At 45.3% G+C, this 25,958-nt stretch overlaps 1 protein-coding gene across 1 annotated transcript in view; it reads right to left on the reverse strand.

The window, feature by feature from the left end:
- PANX1 (pannexin 1) overlaps nucleotides 1–20,971 on the reverse strand; it is a 44,295-nt gene extending 23,324 nt beyond the window's left edge. Inside the window, exon 1 of the mRNA XM_069469060.1 lies at nucleotides 20,791–20,971. Within this exon, the coding sequence (XP_069325161.1) occupies nucleotides 20,791–20,971 (181 nt within the window). The remainder of the gene's footprint in view (nucleotides 1–20,790) is intronic.
- Nucleotides 20,972–25,958: the final 4,987 nt, after the last annotated feature.

Consider the following 25,958-nt stretch of genomic DNA (forward strand, 5'->3'; position numbering starts at 1 on the left):
CTTTTTTTTAAATTAAATGATTTTGAAAATTTTTTTCAGACCTACCAAAAGATTACGAGAATATTACAATGAAATCCCACATAGCCAGCACTCAGATTCAACCACTTACCCTCTCTCTCTCTCTCTCTCTATATATATATATATATGTACACACACACACACACACACACACACATATATATATGCATAGATAATATATACATCCTTTTTTGTCTGAACCGCTTGAGAGTTAGTTGCAGAGATCATGATCCTCTACTCTATGAAGTATGTATCTTCAGAGACAGTTGGTCCCCGACCTTTTTGGCACCAGGAACTGGTTTCATGGAAGACAACTTTTCTATGGATTGGGGTTGGGGGGATGTTTCAAAAGCAACCTAGATCCCTCTCATGTGCAATTTACAGTAGGGTTCACGCTCCTATGAGAATCCAGTGCCACCACTGATCTGACAGTAGGCAGAGCTCACGTGGTGATACAAGTGATGGGGAGCGGCTGTAAACACGGATGAAGCTTTGCTGCTCACCCCTGCTATGCAGCCTGGTTTCGAACAGGTCACAGACCAGTGTGAGTCCAGGGCCTGGGGATTGGGGACTGCAGTTCTAAGGGCAAAGAGATTCTGCTAAATAACCCAACGTAATGACAAAATTAAAAAAAAATACCTAGTATAAGCTGTTACCTATTTCAGATTTCCTAAACTATCCTTTACAGCAACTCTTTTTCTCCAATCAGGATTCAGTCTTGCTCTCCACATTGCTTTTAGGTGTCATATATCTTTAGTTGCTCATCCCAGAGCAGTTCCAGAACCTCTGTCATTCATGGCTCTAAGACACGAGGCGAGCACAGCCCGTTCTGTGCAATGTCCCTCAGTTTGTGTCTGATTGTTTCCCCATGCTCCGATCCAGGTTCTGCACTGCAGGCAGGCATCCCAAGGAAGGGTTGTGGGCCCTCCTTAGGACACCACCCCAGGTGGCACCGGATGAGTTTCCCCCTGACTGGTGAAGTCACCTGCAGTGGTCACTTAAGTGAAGGTGCTATCTGCCAGGCCACTCTCCATAAAAGTGCCTCTTCCCTGTGAAGTCTGTGCGGAGACCGTTGGAGACTATGTAGATACCGTGTCCCATAACTAACTTTCACCCAGTGATGAATCAAATATTTCAACCTTGGTTGCAAAATGAAAATTTTTTTTCCAACTTTATCCTTCTCTCTACATATAGTAGATGGCATCTGACTATTAAGAGGAGCTTTCCCTTAGTTTATTTGGTACCAACATGGACTCACGAAATCCTTTGTGATTTATAATACATCACTGTCATTCATTTTGATGCTCAAATGGTCCCCGTCAAACTAGCTCCTGTGTCCTTTTGACATGTTCCCCTCAGTTTCTGGGCACTCCTGTACATCCTGGTACAAGAGCTTCCAGGATTATCTTGTACTTTCTCTGCCCTAACCCTACAATTGGCCATTTCTGCGAAGAGCTCTGGGTTCCTTTAAGTGGGTAAAGGAATTTTAAAACCAAGATTTGGGTGCCAGATGTGCTCATTGTTCCTGGATTGTCACTGCTTCTAGGCCCTTCCAGCAGATGAAACTAGGAAATAGTTTTTTTTTTTTTAATTGTGAATTTACGCTGAAACTTTTCATTCTAATTCAATGCCACTGGGTTCTTCTTCACCTACCCCCATCCCATGTTTATTTCTCCTTTCACAGTGAGAACCCTGGCTCCCAACAGTATCTATACAGTTACTCACTTGCTCAATTCTGAATTTTGCACAAAACAATTTCAGAAGTTTTAAAGCAAAGACATCTGATTTTCATTTTAAAAGGTTTACTATGAATGCTATGTCAACAGTTGACTATTTGGGGTCAAGAATAGAAGCAGAGACCACTCAGGTCTCTCTTGCAATAGTTCAGGTGAGAGATGATGTAAAGACGGTCACAGCACACGTCTGTCACCTCTAGGTCCCAGCCTGGTCCAGGCCAAAGGTTTTGGTTCCATAAAATGAAGATGAATGCAAAAACCCAGATGGAATAAAATTATGTCTTTTGCAACAACATGGGTGGAACTAGGCCATTATTTCAAGTGAAACAAGCAGGCACAGAAAGTTAAATATTACAGATTCTCACTCAAGTGGGCTAAAAAATGTGTGTACATGGACAGAGAGTAGAATGACAGATAATGGAGACTCGGAAGAGCAAGGAGATAGGAGGAGGATGGATGATGAGAAATCAGTTAATGGGTACAATATGGGTATAATGTACGAGGGCTGTCTGGAAAGTATCCAGCCATTGCTAATATAATGAGAACATATTACATGGCTGGATATTTTCTGGACAGCCCTTGTATGTTATTTCAGTAATACCTTAAAAGCCTTCACTCAACCACTATGTAACCTATGCATGTAACAAAATTGCACTTGTACCCCATAAGTTTGTATTAAAAAAAAAACAGACGGAAGGTAGAAAAGAAAACCAAATATCTCTACTATACTACTATTTATATGTTCAAAAAACAGTGTTCTGCAAAATCACTAAAATAACAGGGCTTATAGAACACACAGGTTTCAGGCAGATCACTTAAAAATATATGCCATTTTTATCAAAAGCACTAACAGAAACAGCCACAATCCAAATAAACACACACCTGCATAATGAAGGAGTGTAGAAGGCAAGGTTGAGGCTGCTGAGTTACACATGTAAGAGCAGAACACACGAAGCCCAGAGAGAACTGTACGACGGCACTTCTGAGGTGGGGCACGGGACCAAGCAGAGCCAGGGGGAAAGCTAGGGGTGGATGGGCATTGGGAACACGCATAGTCCCCTTCAGCTGCTTCATCCAGATGTTCTCACTTGGTGGCACCAATCATTCACATGCTGGGGAAAACATCACACATGAACCAATGTGACTCCCACGCTATGCCGATATCACTCCCCTAAGTACTGATCACATGTGAGCCCCTTCCCAACACAGAATCACCCACTGAAGGGGAAAGAGTGTGTTAATACTAAGCACTACCAAGAGACAGGAATCAGATGCTCTCATTCCAATAAAAGAAGCCTGTGAGCTAGCTATCATTACACCCATTCTACAGATGAGGAAACAGGGGCTCAGAGAGGTTAAGTAAAGTGAGACAGCCACTACTTGGTCAAGTTGCCATTCAATCATGAATATGTGGCCATATTCTTTCCCCAACACTGTGACACTCCAGGAATGAGTGACCAGGGAGGAGAGAAGGTGCGGGCAGGCCACAGGGCTGGGGGCAGTGGAGGAGGACAGGTACTGTGGAATGCAAGGCCAGCTAGTGAGACAAGCAGCAGCAGGACAGAGCCAGCATCAATCTCCCCCGCAACCTGGTCCTGAACTCTAGGCTCAAGTTCACAAAAAGTGTCATCAAAAGCTACAGAGCCAACAAGAGCAGCCACCTGTGGTCCATGGCTGGAGTGTGAGGACCTTACCCAGAGCACATAATGCTACTCTGTGTGGAGCCAGAAACACTGCTGGCAGGGTGGAGAGGACTGCTGGCATGGAGTTCACCTGGTGGGGAGAGAGGCTGGGCCCATGGAAGGGAAAGGCAAGACCCATAAATCACATCACCAGAGATACTGCAACAGGAATGTGAAGTGTGAGAGCCAGGAAATAAATCCTTGCAGTGACCCCAGACCGGTCACACGTCCACCAGAGGAAATGTGCTTGTTCTTGGTTTTTGCATCGTTTAAGAGGGCTGTGGGGGAAAATGGGCAGGATCCCAAGATGAACATGAGAAATGGATGCTGGAAAAATAAAAAGAGGAAGAAAGAAGGATCAGATTAAGAAAAGTTAAAGGAACAGACCATTTAAGGCCAAGAGACAACTTTAATAGATATCTTTAAGGAAAAGGGGGGTAGGCCGGGCACAGTGGCTCACGCCTGTAATCCTAACACTCTGGGAGGCCGAGGTGGGAGGATCGCTTGAGCTCAGGAGTTCGAGACCAGCCTGAGCAAGAGTGAGACCCTGTATCTACTTAAAATAGAAAAAATTAGCCGGGTGTGGTGGCATGCACCTGTAGTCCCAGCAACTCAGGAGGCTGAGGCAGGAGGATTACTTGAGCCCAGGAGTTTGAGTTGCTGTGAGCTAGGCTGACGCCACGGCACTCTAGCCCGGGCAACAGAGTGAGACTCTGTCTCAAAAAAAAAAAAAAAAAAAAAAACCGGAAAAGAGGGGTTACCACAAAATTACCCTTTAGCTGGTCTTTGCTGACATAAAAGCTTAATTTGCAGGAAATTGTATGAAAGTCTAGTTAGATATGGGGGAGGGACTTCAGCCTAAAGGGGAAAAAATATCTAAGTCTTCTATAAATAGAAATTCTACAACCTTTATTCCTGAATGTTGCTTTACAAAAGATTCCATTATATTCAGTAGAGATTGGGCTTTCCCGTCTACTTCCTAGCAAGTTGATTCGCCTCTCTGAACCTAATTTTTCTCATTTGTAAAATCTCACAGAATTCCTATAAAGATTAAATAAAATGGCTGCTGCCGCACCAGCTCACATAAGAACTCAGAAAATGGTAGCTAGAATTTGTATTTGTGTGTCAGGCACCGAGGTAAGCACTGGAAATACAAGGATGTCGGGTTCTTTTGTCACATCCTGTATTATTTCCTTCAGGGCTCTTATTCCAGAACAAACCCATCGTGAAGTCAGGCCTCGGATAACTCTCATCCTAGATTTAAGACAGGAATTGGATGCTCTTATTCCAATAAGAGAAACCTGTGAACTAGCCATCATTATACCCACTCTGCAGATGAGTAGATTTAAAGAGGCCACAGCCTCAAACTAGAGCCAACTTCATTAAGTCCTTTTGCATCATCTGTCTCTCAAAGATGCCTTTCAGAAGCTAGGTTTTGTAATTCCTGCAACAAAGAAACCCTTCTGTGTAGCACAAGGCCTTGAGCATTTAAATTCTGTACTGAACCAAAGATTAGTGACTCTGGCAAAATGAAAAGAACTTACAATGACTGTTACTATTAAGTAGACAACTGGTCATGTGACCTCTTTGCAAATACAAGGACATTCTCAATAGACCATCATGGGTTTCACATGACAGATGCAACCACTAAAGTGACAAATGCTCTTTTTTCAAGAAAGCTCAAAAAACAAAAGGGACATCCATGCACTGTTCATCAGAGCTGGGTCTCCGTTCTTCCCATTTCTACATGGAGCAACAGGGCACAGATGTTCTCCCAAAGGCACTCAGAGCTCAACAGTGCTGACCTTAACCCAAAAAGCATTCATTGGGCACCCACTATGTACATAGTACTGTGTGCAGTGCAGGGGATTCAAAGATAAAGAAGGCATGGTCCCTGCCCTCCAAGGGCTTATAGTCTAGTGGAGGCGGCCAAGGATATAAACCACTAATGATAAGAGTTGGAAAAAACTGCATAAGGGCAATGGCTGAACCACAGCAGATGTTCACATTTGAGGGAGGAGAGGAGGGAACCCAGGCTGGGGAAGCACCACGAGCACAGCCCCTTCAGGACAGGGAGCAGATCACTGCCCCTGGAGCAGGTCCCCTTGGGGATCAGATGAAGGACATGCTGGGACAACACGCTGGGAAGTCTAGACCTGAGTCTGCGAGTAATGGCAAGGAGGGCTTGGCAGGGTGGGCGAGGGGGAGACCAAGCACCAACTAGCAGCCTCTGAGCGGGGCTGCCAGCAAGTTCCACTCTGTCCTGCTCCTCACTGCACAATAGGGAAGGGACAGGGCACACACAGCGGTGCTGCTGAGAACCCAGGCTTTGGACAGAGCACTGCACTGCAGCCCCACACCCTGGCACGTTCCCTGGCCCCTATCAGCCCCAGTTCCTCATCTGCCAAAGGGTCATAACAGGATTAAGAGTATGCTTGGTGGCCAACCTGCATTGAGTGCTTCCTATGTTCCGACAATGTTCTAGTGCTTCACATGTGTTAATTTAGTTCTCACCACCCTGTGAGATAGGTTCTACTTTTACTCCATTTACTGACGAGGAAGCTGGACACTGAGAAATTCCGTAACTCGTCCAAGGTCCCACAGTGAATGGGTGCCATGCTGGAACTGGAACCCAGGAGGCCCGGCTCCCAAAATCACACCTTACCCATTCCACAGAGTCTCTCAAAAATGGAAAAACCTAACTACTTTGAAGGATTGCTTCTGAGAAAAATAACAGGCTTAAAGGACCTAGCACACAGGGTCCCTCATTGATGGGGGGGCGGGGGATGGTTTACAGTGGCTGATAGTTAATGCTGGTCCCTAGGACAGCAGGGAAAGGCACTGGGTGCAGAGACACCAAGGCAGTGTTTCCCTCTGGGACGCCCACCCCTTCAGCTGCTCACCAGGGCCCTGGCCAGGCCCTCCAGGGCTGCCGAGCTCCTCACAGGCCCTCTGCAGGTAGGACTTCCTGCTCTGCCAGCTACAGAGAGCCACCTGCTGGGGCCCACTCAGGACCAGGCATCTGCACCAGACCTGGCACACGGCTACCAGGCATGGCCCTACTCCTCACCGTCCATGGTGCTGGCCTGGCTTCAAAAGCTGCCAGATGCAGACTCAGAGCAGACGCGCCAATCAGCTCCAGCAGCCCTGAACAACAGGAAGGCGCCAGCGAATGCCTTTGGAGCTCCCAGTATGGCTCTTGATATCAGATTTTAATGAAACATTTGCCACATACAAAGTACCACAGTGGATTCCAAGATATATATGACAGTGCTGGCCCTCAAAGCACACACAATTAAAAAGCCCGAACTTACTGCAATAGCCCCTAACTCATCTCTCCACATCTGCTTCTGGCCCTGTCCAATCCAGCCTTCATGAAGTCTGTGGGGTGAGATTTTAAAGTATGTATCTGATCATGTCACTCACAGTGTGAAGCCCTCTTCCACTCACCCTTCCCCCTGCCCAACTGGTTCCAGTAACTCTGACCCTCTTTCAGTTTTGCCAAGAAAACATGTCCATTCTCCCCCAAGAGGCTTCACGCACGCTGATGGATGACTCAGCTGGGGTGCTGCTTCCTCAGCAAGACACCCCCAAGGCCCGCGACTGGGTGAGGCTCCCTCACCATGGCACTTGGTCCGAAGCGCTGATCACAAGCTGAAATGATTAAGGAAGCTGCTCCCCCCACGAGACTGCAAGCTCCTAGGACCACGTCTGCCTTCTTTGGATAGATCACTACTTCACAGCAGAGTGTTCAGCAAACACACATCCAATGACTAAGAACATGAATGAATGGAGTTAAGAGATGAAAAAGAACTATTATGATAAGGTGGGCATGGCTATAGGAGGCTTGAATCAGAAGGGCACTGGAGTGCATCTGGTAATGAATTCCTCTCCAATGCCCTCATGCCACAGGGGTGAGACTGATCCCAGGGCGAGATGCATGGGATCCCGTCTGGTCATGCATGCCCCTTGCAGCTGTTCCTCATTGTTAAGCAATACGCATCAGAAGAGTGGTCCTTCAGTTCTTGGAAGGGCATCATTTTCTGTCCATTAATGAATTCAGTGCGTGCAATAAAGAAAACAAACTGAGAACATAAAGGCTTTGAGTGTTTATCGGAAAGGAATGAAGCCTTATTTAAGAAGAACGTCAAGACCATCAACCCCTGGACTCTCCCCGCTTTAAGGACACTGTGGGAAGCAGAGAGGCAAGTCACAGTTACCACCACCCAGACTCCCCAGCGGAGGCACCTGAATCTGAGAGCTGGAGAGAAGCCTGCGGCCTCTGTCTCAGCTTGGCTAGAGGCTCACAATTTTACAAAGTCCCTTCTGGTTACAGAGGCTTAATTTACACTAGTTCAGCGTCAACCAACGTTTACTGAATATCAATGAAGTATCAGGCCTCTTTCCCTATGTCATTGAATAGGTATCATGAACTGTTTTGCAAATGAGCCCCCTGGTGCTGTCGGGGAGCAGAGGTAAACCTCACCAAGGGAGGGCACAGCTAAGATCCTCTCTCTGAAAAATAACTTTCCCCCATGGAAGCGGCTGTGCTTTCTGAAAACTTCAAGAACACTTACACTAGATCATCAAATGTGGAGCAGGTGTAAACATTTAAAAGAAAGCTTTTTTAGCAATTTCACATTTCCTAATAAATGATATTTGCTAGTTTTACTAGTTAACTAAATTTAAACAGGAAACAGAGGGTTCAGAAGTGAAACAACCAGCTTTTCAAAAAGCCCTTTGGCGTAAAAAAAAAAAAAAAAATAGAAAGAGATAGGTAAGATGAATTTCTTTTGAGGGGGTGGATTCATAAGCCAAGGATAACAAGCTGTCAGTCTCTCTAGGATCAAACTAGAGGATAATCGTAAGCAACCAGGAGAGAAGGGGCAGTTGCCAGATGCCACCAAGTGTCACAGTGAGAGCCCAGCAATGTGTGTCTTGTCAAATCCCAGTGTAAATAGGGAACTATAAACAAAAACAATGAGATATCCTTTGAACCATTAAGAATGGCAAATTAAAAACTCTGAAAATATTACGTATTGGTAAAGAAGTGAGGCAAGGAGTGTTCCCTACATGGGTGAAGGGAGTGTAACTGGAAGACTACTAGAAGTAAATTTAAAATGTGCACACCTTTTGACCCTCTGGCTTCAAGCTCCACCATCAAGTTTCACCCCAGAGCAATGGTTCTCAAAGTGCAGTCCAGAAACCCTGGAATCCAAGACCCTTTCAGGAGGTCCACAACGTTAAACCTATTTTCACAGTACTGTGTTATTTGCCTTTTTGTTCTCATGAGTGTATACAGTGGAGTTTCCAGAGTCTCCCGACATGGGAATGAGAAGCAAACAGGAGAATCCACTGGTCTTCTATTCAGACATGAAGGATATTTGCAGAAATGGAAAACAATGCCACTCTTTAAGTTTTTGTTGCTGAAGTTATTTTTCATAAATATATATATGTGTGAACATGTAATGGGATTATTTTAAAGTAATATTTTTTAAATTTGTTAGTTTTATTTCTAATATGAGAAATGCCAATAGATAAAACCCACAAACAAAAGCTTCTTGGAATCCTCCATAAATTTTAAGAATGTAAAGGGATCCTGAGACCAAGAAGTTGAGAACCACTATTCTAGAGAAATACATTTTGCACGAAGCAGCGCACACAAGGGTGTTCGCTGAGCCACTGTTTGTAATAGGAAAAAGTGGAATGAACGTACAAGTCCATAAACAGATGGTTAAAAGAACTGAGGTGTAGTTACACTATGGAAAATTATGACACATTTAGAAAGAAGGAAGCAGATCTACAAGCACTGACATGAACATATCTCCGGGACATATTAAAGATAAATGAGCAAATTACAAAAATGAGCAGAGTAAAGAATATACATTAAACAGTAATAGTTAACTCGGGAAGAAACTTAGATTAGGGTGTGTCCAAAAAAAGGGCAGGGCTTTAATTTTTCCTCTTACTGTCTGAACCTTAACACAGACATGCACAGACATATAGACATTTGAAAAGTTAGTATGAAAAATTCCCTCCACTGACACACCTATACCCATGAACAAGCCTGTCTCCTTAGCTGAAGCACCAACCCCAGGCAGAGCCTATTTATCCTTCATGCTAGAATATTTGCCTCTTTCTGAATCTCTCTGGAAACTGTAATTTTTCTTAGAGCACTTTTACTTGATTCATCCCATCCCTATGTACAATAGCTTCCCGCAATCACAAGGACAGCAGTAATAGAACTTCTGACCAACAAGCTATAATTTGAGGGTTCCCAAAACCCTTTCCTTGTGTTCATTCATTTGCTAAAGTGACTCACAAACTCAGGCAAATCTTTTATTTACTACTGTCAATTTATCACAAAGGATAGTTTAAAGGATACAGATGAACGCACAGGTGGAGAGATACATAGAGCAGGGTTCAGAAGGGTCCTAAGGGAAGGAGCTTCTGTCCCCACGGAGGGGGGGTGCACCACCCTCCCAGCACATGGATGTAACCTACCCGCTCTCTGAACTGTTTTTCTGGGGTTTATGGAGGCATGACTGATTAAATCATTGACCACTGGTGCTCGCTCAACCTTCAGTCCCTATCCCCCTTCCCTGAGGTCAGGGGTTGGAGCTGAAAGTTCCAACCCTCCAATCACAAGGTTGGTTCCCCTGGTAACCAGTCCCCACACTGAGGCTATCCAGAAGCCCCCAGCCACTCATTAACATACAAAAAGACACCTGTCACTCTGGAGATTCCAAGTGTTTTAGGAGCTGAGCACTAGGTAACCAAAGACCAAATATATATTTCTTATTATATATCAAAATAGTGTTCCTCATAACTATAAAAAAAGAAAAAATGCCTAACAGTTGAGCTAACCTGACAAGTTGCCAGTAAGGGTCCTGCTGATAATGATGCTATTCCTGTAATTCTACAACCTCTTATATATATAATATATTGTGAGGAATCAATCTCCTAAAGAGATGGAACAATTGGTGGTGGGCAAGTCAGTCACTTAGATTGCTGAGCTTCAGTTTTCCTACTCATGGTTCTACTATTTTATGACTTAATTTACCCAGGTATCTCCTCACACCAAAAACCAAGCTAGTATGAGAGCAATAACAGAATGGTTTGATACTGTATGAGAATTAATAGATCAGCAGAACAACACAAATAGCCCTAAAACAGGCTCACTTAAGAGTTGGCCTGGATAAGGAATGGGTTCCCCAATATATGACAAAGGGGGGATTATCAGCTACCGTCTTCAATTACACCATCAAAAGAACAAAACCGATTGAAGAGGTAAATGTTTAAATAAAATTATTAAAGATAATTAGAAAAAAATTGATGGATATTTAATTGCTCTAAGGATGGGCTATGTCAATCTAATCAAAATGGAACTGAAGAAATAAAAAATTAAAAGATGGACAGTTTTGATGACTTAAAATAACTTCTGCTCAGCAAAACTTATCATAAATAAAATTTGAAGCTAATTGACAACTGGAAAAGAAAATATAATAAAAGATAGCTAAAAAATATTTGCAACTATGTTATCCATAGAAATAGTTAATAAAACCCATTGAGAAATCAACATCCCTTTGGAAAGATAAGCTAAAGAACAGACAATTCACAGAATTATATAAATGGAAAAGATACATATGAAAAAACATTCAACGCTGTAACTGAATAAATGTGATTTAAAACAATGGCATACCTTTATTCATCTATTAAACTGTCAAAAATAATCAGCTAACTGCTGCCAGCTATGGGGATGGGCACTTTCCTAGCTGCAGGTAGAAGTGTCCACTGAGCATCCAGAGGGCAATCTAACCATATGAATCACAAGTCCAGAAAATGATACCCTGAAATTGTAATTAGACTTCCACAATCTGTTGAAATACTGAGATCTGCAGAGAGAAGAGATTTATGTTCAGGAGTGTTCTTCACAATACTATTTATATTAGCAAAACACTGTGAAATGCTTAAATTTTGATACACTTGTACAATATTCCACATTATAGCCAACAAAAATCAAGTTTACAAAGATTTAAGAACACGGTAATATAAAAGAAAATAAAAATTTCAGGACCACTCCCCCAACTCCTTATGCAAAATGGAAAGTAAAGGCCTCAGATACCTATGAAGGACTGGCCCCACAGATCATTCACGAAGGAAATTTCTTGCTGGCCTCTTATAAGCAGGGACATACAAACGGCAATTTTAGGTCTGTGGGCTAAGTTCAGCTTCTAAAACTAAAGTCTGTTCAATTCTACATTAATAATGAATTACAAGTTTATCTTCCCAGGTGCAGAGCAGGGACAAGACAGGATCAAACATCCTTCCACCCACCCAGGGACATCTACATAATTAATGCTTCCTTTATTCCCTTTTTCTCCTCTAACATTTGACTTATCTTATGATTTCCTGGGTTTCACAAGAATGTAACCAATTGTCTCACTACCCACCCACTCCTTGCTTTTTTTTTTTTTTCTTTCTGTATGCTCTACTCCTGTTAAATACTAAAACTTCCAAATTCCCCTTCAAAAAAACAGCCAAAGATTTTTCTGTGGTTTGTTTTTTTCCCAGGCATCCACAACTTTGGCTTAATAAATCTCCAATGATTGAGATCTTTGCCTCAGTCACTTATTTTAGGTTGTGAGTAACATGCCCCTGATTTAGTGTTTGGTGTTTATATATAAAAAAGCCTGGGGGAAAATACACCAAGATAGAGCTGTAGTTACCCCTGGAGGTAGATTTACTACTATTTTCTCTTCTATATTTTCCATATTTTCTACAGCAAGCCTTATCTTTACAATCAGATAACTATATGCATATATAAATACTTATAATGAAAAAGGAGTGCAGGCTTTAGAGAGAATGGATAATAAATAAGAATCCCCTCCCCATCACCACCCCCCCCCCAACACCTTCCACCCCCGACACAACCAAGTGTGCCCTGGTATCAGGCAGACCACAGACTCTCTTTAGGTGCCCTTCTCCCCTGGCAACTAAGGTCTCCCTGCTGTCCTCAGAAAGCCTCCCTCGCCCAGAGCTGCCCAGCTCAGCCAGGGCACAATGCTCTAAAACTGCCTCCCCTTCTCCACTTTGGGCCAAACTCACTGCCTCCATTAGGGGTTTGGTAAGAAAGCAATTCGAGGAAGCAATCAGCTACAGAAGGACAGTGTTTGCATGGTCTTTAAAAAACAATGTTGCTAAATCAAACCTAGATTCTGCAAAGGTCCAAAGATTTACTTTCTGTTTTTGCTAGGGGTTGGGAGTTTCACCTATTTTGAAATAATAGGTTTTTGGTTTTTTTCCCCCCACAGCAATAGCCTCATTTTCTTTTCTTCCTTTTTAGGGGGTGGGAGATGGGGTGGGGTGGGGATAAAGATAGGGGACAGTAAATAATTATTAATAAATATGGATCCTCTAATTCACTGGGTCTCTTAAAGTCAGAACACACTGTGTATTGAAAGGGAACAAATGCAATTTGGATCTGTTGTAGTATATTTTTTAATTGCTCTCATCACTACTAAATGTTTTCTTATCTGTCACTTCATATTTCTTGTTCTATTACTGTTTTCTAGTGAGCTCCAGTGACATTATACACAGTTTCCAAATTTTTTTTTTTTTATGGAGAGTTAACACTCAAGACTGCACAAAATCCCATTTTGGAGACAATGTAATAACAATGAGAATCCAAAAACACTAAAACCCTCCTGACACCCCTGTTCATTTACACACACTTTATTGAATGCCTACAATGTATCAAGTTTTAAGGACAGATGGTCCCTGCCCTCAGTGAACTTACAGTCTGGTGGGGATTCAACAAATAATTATACAAGTAATTACCTAACTCAACTTGTGGTAAATTTTAGGAACGAAACTTAAAGTGGGTTACAAAAACACAGTATCAGGAAGTCTAGCTTAAAGTTGTAATTTTACCCCTGAAAGAGGCCATTTCTTTCTCAAAACCAGGAGCATAGCAAAGTGTCTCTTCCAAACTTCTGACAGTCACATCTAGAGGGAGTTAGAGTTGGACCATGTGCAAGGCAGAGTTTTTTCCTACTTATTTGAAATAGGAACTCGGGAATACAAAACTATCCTGGAAAACCATTTCCTCTTTCTAGAAACTGATACTGTTCTCTTCTACTTTCCTTTCAATGTTGGCAGGAGGGAAATATTTACAAAGATTGATATACAAACAAGGTTTACGTGAGAGTAGAAATTTTGAAAGAATGTAAATATCTGTCTCTAGGGGACTGTTTAGATGAATTATGCTAAGAATATTCTACACTATGGAATACTGTTCTGCCTATTATAAAACAGTGAGGTGACGTCTATGTACTGACACAGAAAGCTCTCCAAATATACTAAGTGGGGGAAAAAGCAAACCACCATGGTATGACTCAATTTGTTTTTTTAAAAAATCTAATGTACACATGCTCTATTAAAGCAGAGAAAAGGGACAATAAGGCTGAGCAAAGTGCCCTAGGTGGTTACCTCTAGCACATGGTGAAGGTTTATGAATCCTTCCCCATGAGAACGTATTTGGGTACCACCTGTACAAGAAAAACAACAAAAACATCAACAAAATAAAACAAGTATGCAACAGTTGCCTCTCTGCACAGCATGCATCCTTCTGCAAGGGGTAGGAGTCTCTCTGGGCTCTTTGGTGGTAAGTGCCAGTTGAAGATGTGCTGTTATGGGACCTATGCCATGAGACCCTAAATACTGGCCCACTCTCATAGACACCCTTTAAAAGCATCAGTTTGCTCTGCCAGCTGGTACATGCCAAAAAGCAGCCTGAAGATATTCCCAAAGTTGCACCTAAATTCAGCCACAACAGAGCAGATGACTTAGGCCACCCAGTCGCTGACTCAGTTCCAGGAAGCGAAAGGGGAATTGCAAACAAATGGTATTGGAAGCAGCTGCAGTTATATCTGTCCTTTGGCTCACTAGAGGTAGCCCAATGCCTGCCCTGTAATGACAGCAAAAGAGCAGAGATAACTTGTAAGGACTAAGTCCCTCTTTGCCCAGAACTCTGGTTGCCCAGTGGAAGGGAGGCAGGGTCTCTGGCAGCCCAGACACCCTTTCCCCAGGGGTCTACTGGCTGCCCCTTGCTCCCCATCTGGTCCAGCCTGCCAGGTTCAGGGCAAGAAATATCCTGGCAGGAGATGGGGGCTTTTCTCTCCCAGGAGCTACATGCCAAGTTAGGGTACCAGAGAATCAAACCAGCACCTGAGGCACCAGACTCTCTACAGCCCTAAGCCCAGGGTACAGCAGACCCTGTCGAAAGACCCCAAGAACACGAGTTCCACGTCTAGTCTGGTCTGTTGAAAGCTTTGTCTTGGCCTACTTGGAATGCTATAAGAAAATACCACAGACTGGGTGGTTTAAACAAGAAACATTTATTTTCCCAACAGTTCTGGAGTCTGGAAGTGCCAGATCAAGGTGCCAGCAGATGGGTGTACAGTGAGAGTTCTATTCCTGGTTTGCAGATGGCCACCTTCTCCCTGTGTGCTCACATGCTTTTCCTTGTGGAGATTTCGATCTCTGTCTCTCTCCCCTGCCCCCCTTCCTCCTTCTCTCCCTCTCCCTCTTCTGACAAGGGCACTAATCCCATCATGAAGGCCCCACCCTCATGACTTCATCTAAACCTAATTACCTCCCAAAGGCTCCATCTCCACATATCCTCACACTGGGGATTAGGGCTTCAACATATGAATTGGGAAGGGAGACACAAACATTCAGTCCATAACGGTAACACACTTAAGGAATTCATTTCTTCAACAGCTTAGATGAATGCTCCTAGAATTTCAGAGCTTAAAGGTCATTTTGAGCAATCACGCTTGTATTCTACACCAAGCTGTTACCCAGTTATTTTCTAAACCTACCTCTCTCCCTTCCTGCCAGTAAAATGTGCGGCACCTCTAGCGGCATTTGGGAACAGATGTGTTAGCGACGAGGGGGCCTTCTGTGGCACAGGACTCTGTCTCGCAGAGGAGACACCATGTGCTGTCCAAGCCAAACAGAATGATACTGATCCTTCTGCCACAATACAGCCCATTGGCACTTTGAACACAGACTCCTCCTCGCCACAAAAATAACCACAAAAGGGAATCTGAGGTCCTTGCAGTATAACCTGAGTGTATAATTCCAGTGGGGCGACACACCTCCCGCACACAATGATGAGCACCCTTTACTGCTATTATCAGAGGCAAACGTCCAGGAGGGAACCGAGACTGGCCTGACCCAGAATGGCACCTGTATCGTCAAATGACACTCAGGGAAAGCACTTCCAAGTGACTGGGACAAATGGGCCATTCTTATCATACCCGACTAAATCAGAGTTCAGGGGCCAGGGGAAAAAGCATTCAGGTCACAAAGCACCTGCTCTAGGAATTAAATTTTTCCACAAGCCCAGCTCCTGAACTGGTCTACTATAACCCTAAGATCAAGTTTAACTAGTAGCTGCTGAAATGAGCTGCTGGGACTCTAAGACTAGTTTTACCCACCACCGTCACTCACCAACCACAGCCTGCCGGCTCCCAAAAGCTGCTCTAGTGCCAATGAGCTTTCTTTCAAAACAATATGTAACATTTCTCTAATAAATCTCCTAACCTTCTCTTTGTTCTTTGGACATACCAAAGACCAGTCTGTGTGTACGTCCCAAATTGTAATTCTTGCTTCCTAAATAGAATGTTAAATTTGGAGATTTTTCTCTGTAGTTTTACTGACTTCAGGACCTGGAATGTCCCCTCCTTTCCCTCAGCCCAGCCATTCCTGGGGCGCTGGGAGGGGACCCAGGAGAGTTCTCTAATGTGCTCTGGCGTTTCCTTCACTAAATTGCTGCTGAGCATTTTGTGCGCAAGACGTGGCGATGCAAGGCACGAGGAAGGAGACGTGAGGGCTGGTAAAACAGCCCGCGCTGGTTCTCCCTTCTCTGGCTCCCACAGCACAGAGTCCTTCCAGCTCAAAGTCACTGGCACTTTGAACAGACTCTTCCTCGCCACAAAAATACCACAAAAGGCAATCTGAGGCACTTGCAATATAATCTGAGCTTATAATTAAATTTAAACTGCCTTCTGCTGTGTGCCAGTTATGTGTAATTTTCCCCCTGCCAACTAAATCTCACCCTCCCGGGGGGCCAGGCCTGCAGTACTTTGGGAAGGCTGAGTGGAAGTATCAGGCCTAAGCAGAACAGGTGCACACTTTAGTTCGTATATTCAACCCTTGGCACACTGTCCAGAAGCTTTCAAAATGCTCCCAGGCATAAGTCAGAAGTTAAGCGAGTCTCCTTGCGACTCCTTCAAGAGAGTTTCTGCTTGTAATTCTCACTGTCACAGGGCACGTCAGGACCCATAAGCAGCTGTGGCCCCAAACTACTGACTACTGCAAAGGCTACCAAAGTTGCCCTTCACCTTGACCATGGCACCAGCCCTGTTCTGCCCCTCTGGACCACATCACTTCTGCGATGACCCACAGCCATGGGTAGGCAGAGCAAGGTCTGGCGAATGAGCAAGGCACAGTCCCTTCTGCTCTCTGTCCCCAACACAATCCCCACCAACCCAGGCAGCCCCACACCAGCCCCCACCACGCTGCGCCTGTGTGAGGTGCTGTGGGAGGGGAGGAGCCAGAACCCTCCAGGAGTGACGCTTTACCTGTAGCCACCATGCTGGCACCCAGCAGGGCTTGATCAAAGTCCGCTCACTGCCATGCCAGTGGGTCTCTGTGGCCTGGGCAAGTTCTGTCCCTCTTGTCTGAGAGGGAGCCCAGTGGACGAAACTCATGAGAAAACAGGCCAAAGACTAAGGTAAAGCCTTTAATGTGAAGCCAAGTATGCTTTATCACGAGGACCTTCTCTCTCTAACCTGCAACACACAGAGAACCCTCTCTTAAATCTATAAATCGATCCATACCTATTTTTTGATTTATTGGATTTTCTTTAAAATAAAAATGTTTAAGGCAAAAATTGCCAGTTACAATTTGAATCCTAGTTTATAAAATACCAGTTGATAGAAAATTTAGTTTCCAGAAAATAACGAGAGAATAAAATTTTATGCTTAAGAGAATTTTATATCACAATTGATGAATTTTTTTATATACTACTTTATCAATACAAGTGGAAAAGAAAAAAATTGATAGGTGTAATCATTAAAGTTGATTTTCTCGTCTCTGTAATAGTTTTATACATACACACCCCAATACAAACAGGAAAACAATGAGACCTGCTGTGCTCTCTTTTATATGGAACTGCTGTACACTGACTTCAACTCCCACCTCTCTATGGGACTGTGGCCCTAACACTCCTGTTGTCTCACACTTCCCTGCCTCAGCCTACACAGCTCCACACACTTGGAACCCTGCCTCAGAGCTGAACTCAAACCCTCCTCTGGTCTAATCCCCTCCTCTGCCTTCCCGCTACCCCAGGCTTTAGTACACACCTCACATGCTCAGATTCCATGAATTCTGCATTAGGAGGGCTACATGCTCAACTGCTCTGCTAAATCGTGCTTCCAAGGGGCAGAGTCTATGTCTTACATGTGTCTGACACCCCAGTGCCAAGGAACAGCACCATGAACACCAAGCTCAATAAATGCCTGATGATGCCAAAAGCTACCACCTCTCATTCACTCAACAAATGTTTACAGAGTGGCTTCAATGTGCCATGCAAGACACCAGCTTCCAGGGATCAACAAGTATCTTGCAGGTGAGGCAGCCACATGGACAGGTTATATTGCATTATGTAAAGTACGACAATGAAAGAATATTCCAGGCACCAGAGAAGGAGGGAGTAATCATCAAGAGAGGGAGGATGAAGCCATGCTTTAAAGTGGGCAGGCCCTATCACACACTCCTACTGGGGCCTGTGCTCACTGATCAATGTGGTGGGCAACACGCTGGCTCCATCTAAATTACGCCACTCTCTCTTTGTTGTTGTTCTTTTTTGGTCTGTTTTGTTTTTGGTGGAGTGCATACAGCTAAACTGAACAAAATTAAATGCTGCGTGACATGACCTTACTGTACCAATTCCATGTGTTAATCTATGTACCTCTCCCCTCCTCTCTAAAGCCCTTCCGCTGGTTTTGGCTAAACGTGTGCTCAATCTGATGGGTCTTCCCTGGTCCTGTTGGCTTCATCCACATGCTTGTCCTCCCCTGGGAACTCCTGAAGCACTTTACAAGACATGGGAGTCTGCTCGACAGCTCTCATCCAAGTGCCTGCCAACCTTCACTGGCCTGGAGCTCAGAGGTCAATACCTGTCTGGTCCCCAAATCACACACGGCTGAAAGATGTTACTTGCTAACCGGTCTATTCTAATGCCCGGCTGGGTAGTAAACTTCCACGGGGCAGGCAGAAGACCCCATCTCAAAGCCTTTCACATCCTCCCCCAAGGCACAGCAGTGCTATGCACACGGCATGGGCAACCCCCTCAAAAAATGCCTCTCAAGCCCATCATTTTGGGTGTACCTAATGCACTACACATGCATGTGCCTTAGAAGCCCTCTAGCACATGGGCTAGAGGTGGAGCTTGGACACGGAGGATGACCAACTCTTCCCTCCTGGCTCTCCGTCCCCACCAGGTACCCAAGGTCTGCTCCCCGAGGACATGGACCATGCCTCATTTATTCCTGGGTCTTTGGTGCCTGGCCCTGGGTTCAGAACACAGCTGGTACTCAAGGAGAAATTGACTGAAGGGAGAGATTATCTCCAGCACCCATGCTATTTGGTGGTTTCCCTTTCAGCTGGAAGTCTCAATTCACTGTCATCTGAAAGGGAAAAGAAAAACCCCCATGACTATGCCGGCCCAAAGACCAAGGAAACTGAAACTTTATTTTCCACAGTGAATTAGGCAACCTCCTGCCAAATTGAACTTAATGCTGCAGATTACAAAATCAAACTCGTCACCCTTTTCTAACCAACTCTTCCCTCAACTTCACTATTCCCACGAACACCGTATCACCATTCTCTACCATCCCAGACACACAACCTTGGCAACAAGTTCGGTCAGTCTCTGCCCTTCATGGCCTTCCTCTTCTCCCATCCCCGCCTGCCCCAAAACTAGGTACCCAAGTGCTGCCTATTACTCTTTGATCTCTCAGAAATAACCCATTCTTCCCTTACACCCTTCACACCACCCATGCAAAAGACTTCACCTGATGCCCCTCCTCTTGGCACCCGGCCTTCCCGGCTCCATCCTCCCCCATCCTTCACAGAACCCTCCTGCCGCAATTAGACTAGTATTTATTAAGTGCTGTTGTTTTCAATCAGTCTGCTCAAACATTAACTTCACAGTTCTGAAACCATCAGTATGTGCTCTTCTGTCCTAACCTGACCTAGGCCCATATTCACTCTCACATCCCAGAAACCCTGACTAATCCTCCCCTCTTGGCTAAGACAGTCACTGTGTCTCCCCTTCCCGGAATATGTAGCATTCTCTGCCTTCTCAGAATCTCAACAAAGGTTTCATTTCTGCTTATCCAATTCCCATCCACCGTCTGACATTAAGTTTTCCCAAGGTCCAGTTCCACTGGCCTCTTCTTTCTCTTCTGCGACCCCTGCCTGCCCCAAAACTGTCTTTTACCCTCCCACACTACCTTCCTGTTAATTCATATACTCCCTCCTGTGCTGAAAGTCTGAACAGCTGATGAGGAAGACCAGCCACTTAGCCACGCGATCCTGCCCAAACCACCAGACTTTCAAATCTCACAGAAGTCTTTTAAGATCAAATGAGATTTGCATGAAGGGGACTCCCTCATCTCACATTCACAGTAAGGCGCCCCTTAGAGTGGAGGATCTAATAATACCTGCCAAGGGCAGATATTTCCTATCATTCACAACCCTGCGGAGCTAAAGTCTCAGTAAATTCCAATTAAATGTTAAGACAGCAAAAGGGGAATACATTTTTCATGGAGCACTTGTCTTCACATCCTCCACTGAGCTACTCAGGAACTTCTCTGCTACAAAATTTTAAGTGGCTGCACAAATATGTGAGGGTCAGGGTGAAAAGAGGTGGCACAGCTGTTCTTGGCAAATCTGGTGGCAAGGGCGCCAGTCATAAGGGTGGGCTGTGAACTCTAAGCCACAGTCCGATCAGCGGGGCCCCGGGAACAGGAACTGAGGAGTGGGGATGCCCACAGAGTCGACAGGGGTACAGATGACAAAGGCGGGCAAAGAATGCTTTGGAGCATAAAACTGGGGCCACCTTTCTTCCCAACATTCACGCCCATCGCAGCTGCGAGCAGCACGAGGGGCGTGCCGGGATTCAGGCCTGTACGCAGGAAAAGCCCAGCTCACCAGCCCCGGGTAGACCCCGATAACGCTGGCCCAGCCCGGCCCGCCCTCCGGCCCCCGGGCCTCACCAATTGAGATCTCCTGCGCAAAGGCCAGCGAGATGAGCAGTAAGGGCAGCCCCACAGCGATACATGTGACCATCTTGTCCACGGCCAGCTCCAGCCGCAGCCCCTTGAACTTGGGCTCCGCCGGCTCCTTCAGCAAGAAGTCGGAGAATACGTACTCCGTGGCCAGGTGGGCGATGGCCATGGCTGCGGCGCGCCGGGCTCGGCCAGGCAGGCCCGCGAGGACAGGCCCAGGTACTACGGGCGTCGGGATGGCAGCGCGGCGCCTTCACCCCGTCACCGCAGGGGAGCCCGGCTTTCGCTTTCCCTTTGCCCGCGCTTCAGCTGCTCCCGCATCTCGCCTGCCTTTGTGTCTCGGCGCCTCGGGCTCCCAGCGACCCCCCCCGGAGCCGCACGCAGCTGCCGGCGCTCGGCGCCCGGCCAGGCGGAGCTCGGGGCTGCACCGGGCGCACGAGCTCTCGCGCTCGCGGCCTCCACCGGCGGGGCTGGGACCCAGGCGCTCCCGGTGCTGCGGTCCCGCCCCCGCGCGCACAGCCAGCGCGGGTTCCCGGGGCGCGCGCGACACCGGGCTCCGCGCTTCTCCGGCGCGCCCACGGGAGCCAGAGCCAACCGCAGAACAAAGCGCGCCCCTCGCCCGGCCCCTCCGCGCCGCCCCAACTGCTAAAGCTGCCGCCGGGCCGTGCGCTTTCAGCCGGCTCCGCAGCGCTCTTCCGGAACCATCCGGGGAAACCGAGAACCCGGGGGCGTGGAGTTTCCGGAAGACGCGGCGTCGCGGGGCGGGGTGGGCGCGGCTGCGTCCCGCACCCCGCGGGCCCGCCCTAGGAAAGGGATCGTCCCCCGCGAGCGACACCTCTAAAGATTATCGCGTCCTTCCCTTCCTCATTCTCCCCACTTCCTCGTACCTGGGGTGTTTGAAATCATTTCTGCAAACGACTCCTGTGGAGGGGAATAAAGAACAATGGGTGCCGTAAAAGGCCAATCGAGCAGTGTAGACAGAGAGCGTGCTGCAGGGGGAGCGCTGGACTTTTCCAGGCGCTCTGCGTGCGAGGGAGCGCGGGGACTGTGGCGGTCGCTGAGTGTGACAAGGTCTCAGGCTTCAATTAGCGCTTTCCCCCGCCATCCCAGTAAGAACCTGAATCCAGGCCCATCCAGGAACCCTGACTAATCCTCCCACCTTGGCTAAGACAGTCACTGTGTCTCCCTTTCCAGGAACATATAACATTATCTCATTCTGTCTCGTGTGATGGTGGGTTGCATGTCTGGTTTTTCATGACATATCAAGTCTTCTGAAGATCTGGATTGAATCTCAGCAATTGTGTAAATTGCCCTCAGTCCTGGCAATATTTTACATTCAATATGAAGTCTTTCCTCTTTTGCTGAATGTAAAATAGAAGCAAGACACAGAACTTGTTGGGAAGTAGGAAGTAGAGCCACCTGACACTAGTGTAGGGCTGGTGAAAGGGAAGGAATCAGAGATGAAAAGGTTGGGACCAGAGGAGGTAGTGTGGGCTTTTTTTCAGTAGGCGTTAGGGAGTTTTTGGAGGGGAGGAATATGGATGGTGGTGTTCTTTAAAATGGTTAATCTGCCAGCCACGTGTAGAATGGATTGGAATGCACAATGGAGGAGAGGCCAGGTAAGAAGAGGCTCTCAAAATTTTACACATGAGAAGTAACAACACCCCAAACTGGTGCCATGGCCTTGAGGACAGAGATGAGTGGCACAGAAGGGCGTGGAAGTTAAGGGAGCCATTTTTCCCACTGCAGAAATCAAATGAAGCAATCTGACTTGTGCCAACGTTCTTTGGGAAGCAATGAGAAGACAAGACCTTGGGTTCAGCTCCTGGATTTGCCACTTACTTGCTATATGACCAAGGATATGTCACTGGAAATCTCTAAGCCTTAATTTCCTTACTCTCCAAAAAGGGTAATGCTTCCAACTCATTAGGTTGTTCTGAAGATTAAATGTGGTAATATATAACAGTGCTCACCACATCCCGGGCACTTAGCATTTGACAGCTGTCATTACCAATCTCGGGAGTTTAACATGTCAAACGAGAGTATGGATAACATTGCTTTCTTAAAAAATAGAATTTAATTTTAATCTTAACTTTAGTTTTAGATTAACAGAAAAATTGAGCAGATGGTACAGAGTTCCCATGTACCCCCCTTATTCTGGTACCTGGGTTCCCTGTTATTAACATCCTACATTAGTATGGTACGTTTGTTACAATAAATGAGCCAATATCGTTAATTAAAGTCTGTAGTTTATTCAGATTTTCTTAATTTCCCCCCAATATCCTTCTACTTATCCCATCTAGGTAAACAATGCTATCATATTATATTTTGTCATCATGTCTTCTTGGCTCCTCTTGGCCATGAGAGTTTCCCAGATTTTCTATGTTTTTGATGACATTGCTTTTTTTATAAAGTGCATTTAGGGATTAAATAACAACCCTCCTCCCAAGTCCACCCGACTCCCACCTCTTGCCCTAGTGTCATTTGTTAAAAGGAAGCCAAGGTGGGTTGTGGACCTCACAACCAGTCTCCTGGAACTCTGTTTTGCTTGTTTGAGATCCTTGACATTTGCGTATGAGATCTTTTTCAACCCAAATAGCCAGAGTCAAAATAGTCAAGCTCACTAGACTACCTGTTCTATTTACATATTCATTCATTCAAGAAATATTTTCTGAACTCTTATATACTGTGCTAGGGATGCAACAAGTGAGCCAAACAGATCAGGGTCCTTGCTTCTAAGGAGCCTGCATTCCAGTCAAAGAGGCAAGCAAAACTCAAGCTAAAAGTTATATAAAACAATTATGTCCTGTGATAAGTGCTACAAAGGAAAACAGAAGAGATGGGCTAGAGTAGGGATGTTCTTTGGAGAGGGCAGTCTGGGGGGCTCACATCTGAACTAGGAAAGCTAGGGAAGAGGATGGAGATTCTGCACAGGGAAAGCATTTCAGGCATAGAAAGCAGCATGTGCAAAGGCCCTGAGGCAAGAAAGAACTCATGAGGCATAGAAACTGGTAAAGTCTGGAGCAAAGTTCAAGAAGTTGGAGAGGTAGGCATGGGCCATATCAGGCTAGGCCTTAAAGACCAAGGTATAGAGTTTGGCTATTATCAAAAGTGAAATTGAGAGACATTAAAAGGGTATTAACCAGAAAAGAGAGGTGATGAGATTTGGAAGAGCACTGTGGCAGTGTGTGGATAGCAGCTGGGAGGGACAGGAGGGGTGGTAGAGAGGCTGGCCAGGGGATTGCTGCAGTGACCCTGCTTGAACAGGGTTTGTGTGAGTCTGTAGCCCAAGGTCAGGGTTGGAGAAACACGTATTGAATTTATTAGCATAAAGATGGTTTTCAGAGCCATTGAAGATGGGCGAAATAAACTGTAGAGAAGACAGTAACAAATTACCACAAACTTGGTGGCACATGTTTATTCTCTTATACTTGTGGAACTCTGAAGTCCAAAATCAGTTTCAGTATCAGCAAGGCCAAGTTCCCTTCAGAGGGTCTAGAAAAGAATCCATTCCTTTGCCTTTCCCAGCTTCTAGAACTGCAATCTGCATTTCTTGGCTCATGGCCTCTTCCTCCATCTCCAAAGCCAGCAGCATAGCATCTTGCTTCAGTTGTCACATTGCCTTCTTCTTCTATAGTCAAATTCTCCCACTGCCTCTCTTTCCTAAGGATACATTCAGGGCCAATATGGATAACTCAGGATAAACTCCTTATCTTAAGATCCTTAACTTAATCATGCCTGCAAAGTCCCTTTTGCCATAAGGTAACATTCACAGGTTCAGGGATTAGGACACGAAATCTTCAGAGATGTTATTCACCCTCCCTCAGAGGGTAAAAAGGGAGCAAAGGCCCAATATCAATTTCTGAGGCATGCTAACATTGAAGTCAGACAGGAGGAGAAGGAGCTAGCAAAAGAGATCGGGAAGGAATAGCAATGGAGAAAGAAGGCTGGCGGGAAGTCACCTTGCAGAACCAAGGGACTGGAGGTGTCCAGAAGGAAGGAGCTGTCAATTGTTACTGAGATATTGAACAAGATAAAGATGGAGAAGAAGCCACTGAAAATGGCATCATGGTTGGTAATCTTGACAACAGCTGGTTGGGGTGTGGGAACTGGGCACACTGGATTGGAAGCCATTGGAATGGGCTGAGGGACGCGTGGGGTGAGGTGGTACAAGCAACAAGTGTGGAGAATTGTTTATGTTCTGCTCTCGAGGGAAGAGAGAAATTGGGTTGGAGGGGGTTATGGAGTTAAGGAAGAGAATCTTTTCTTTCTGTTTTTAATGGTGGACATTGCAAATGGTATCACAGAACGATGTAGCAGGGAAAACTGATAACCAAGGGAATGAAGTCCTTGAGACAGCAAGAAGGAATGAGGTCGAGTCAAGTGGAAAGACTGTCCCGCTAGGAGCAGGGACACTCTTCCCCTGTAACAGGAGGGAAAGGTGTGTGCAAGTGCAGGTAAGGTTGATTTGCTCAAGGGAACGAGGCTGAGAATTAAGGCGTGTGGTGCATTTGAGGAAACCATGTTTGAGGAGCCATATTATTTGTGGAGGTATATTATGTTGTTTCATTTCCTCTAACAAATATAACAGGCATAGCCATAGTGGCTAAATATTTAAAAGAGAATTCTCCTTTAAAACCCCACCCCCATTTAGTGATAGATAATTTTGAGTGAAAAGAAAACCATGCACATAGCCATCTTATGTTAAGCTTTATTAAAAAGAGAAATGGTACAATCAAACTACTTTGTGGTTTTGTTTTCATTAAAAAAATAAACTGAAAAGGAAAGAACTTACAACTAAACAATATGTTGTCTTACTAAAGGTGAGTAATAAATAAGGCATTTACCATAATTATTGTGAAATTATGTAGCCCACACATATATGAAAACTGTAGAGCATGTATTACAAAATCACATTGTCAGTGGTTAACAGGCTGAAATTCAAAATCGTTTGTGTATCCTGCTTGATATGACATTCAAGCAAACTATGAACAGAACTATTAGCATTTGCATCCTCTTTTATGTAAGTCTATAGCTTCCATCAAATTTCCCGATTCCCCTCACCACGATGAGAAAGTATGAAAGGTCCCTCTACCACCAGAGTATTTATTAGGTCCTAGTCATTCACCTGGACATTCAAATGATCCACCGCTAAG

The sequence above is a fragment of the Eulemur rufifrons genome, chromosome 6, assembly GCF_041146395.1.
Source record: "Eulemur rufifrons isolate Redbay chromosome 6, OSU_ERuf_1, whole genome shotgun sequence".
In the NCBI taxonomy this organism is placed as follows: Eukaryota; Metazoa; Chordata; class Mammalia; order Primates; family Lemuridae; genus Eulemur; species Eulemur rufifrons.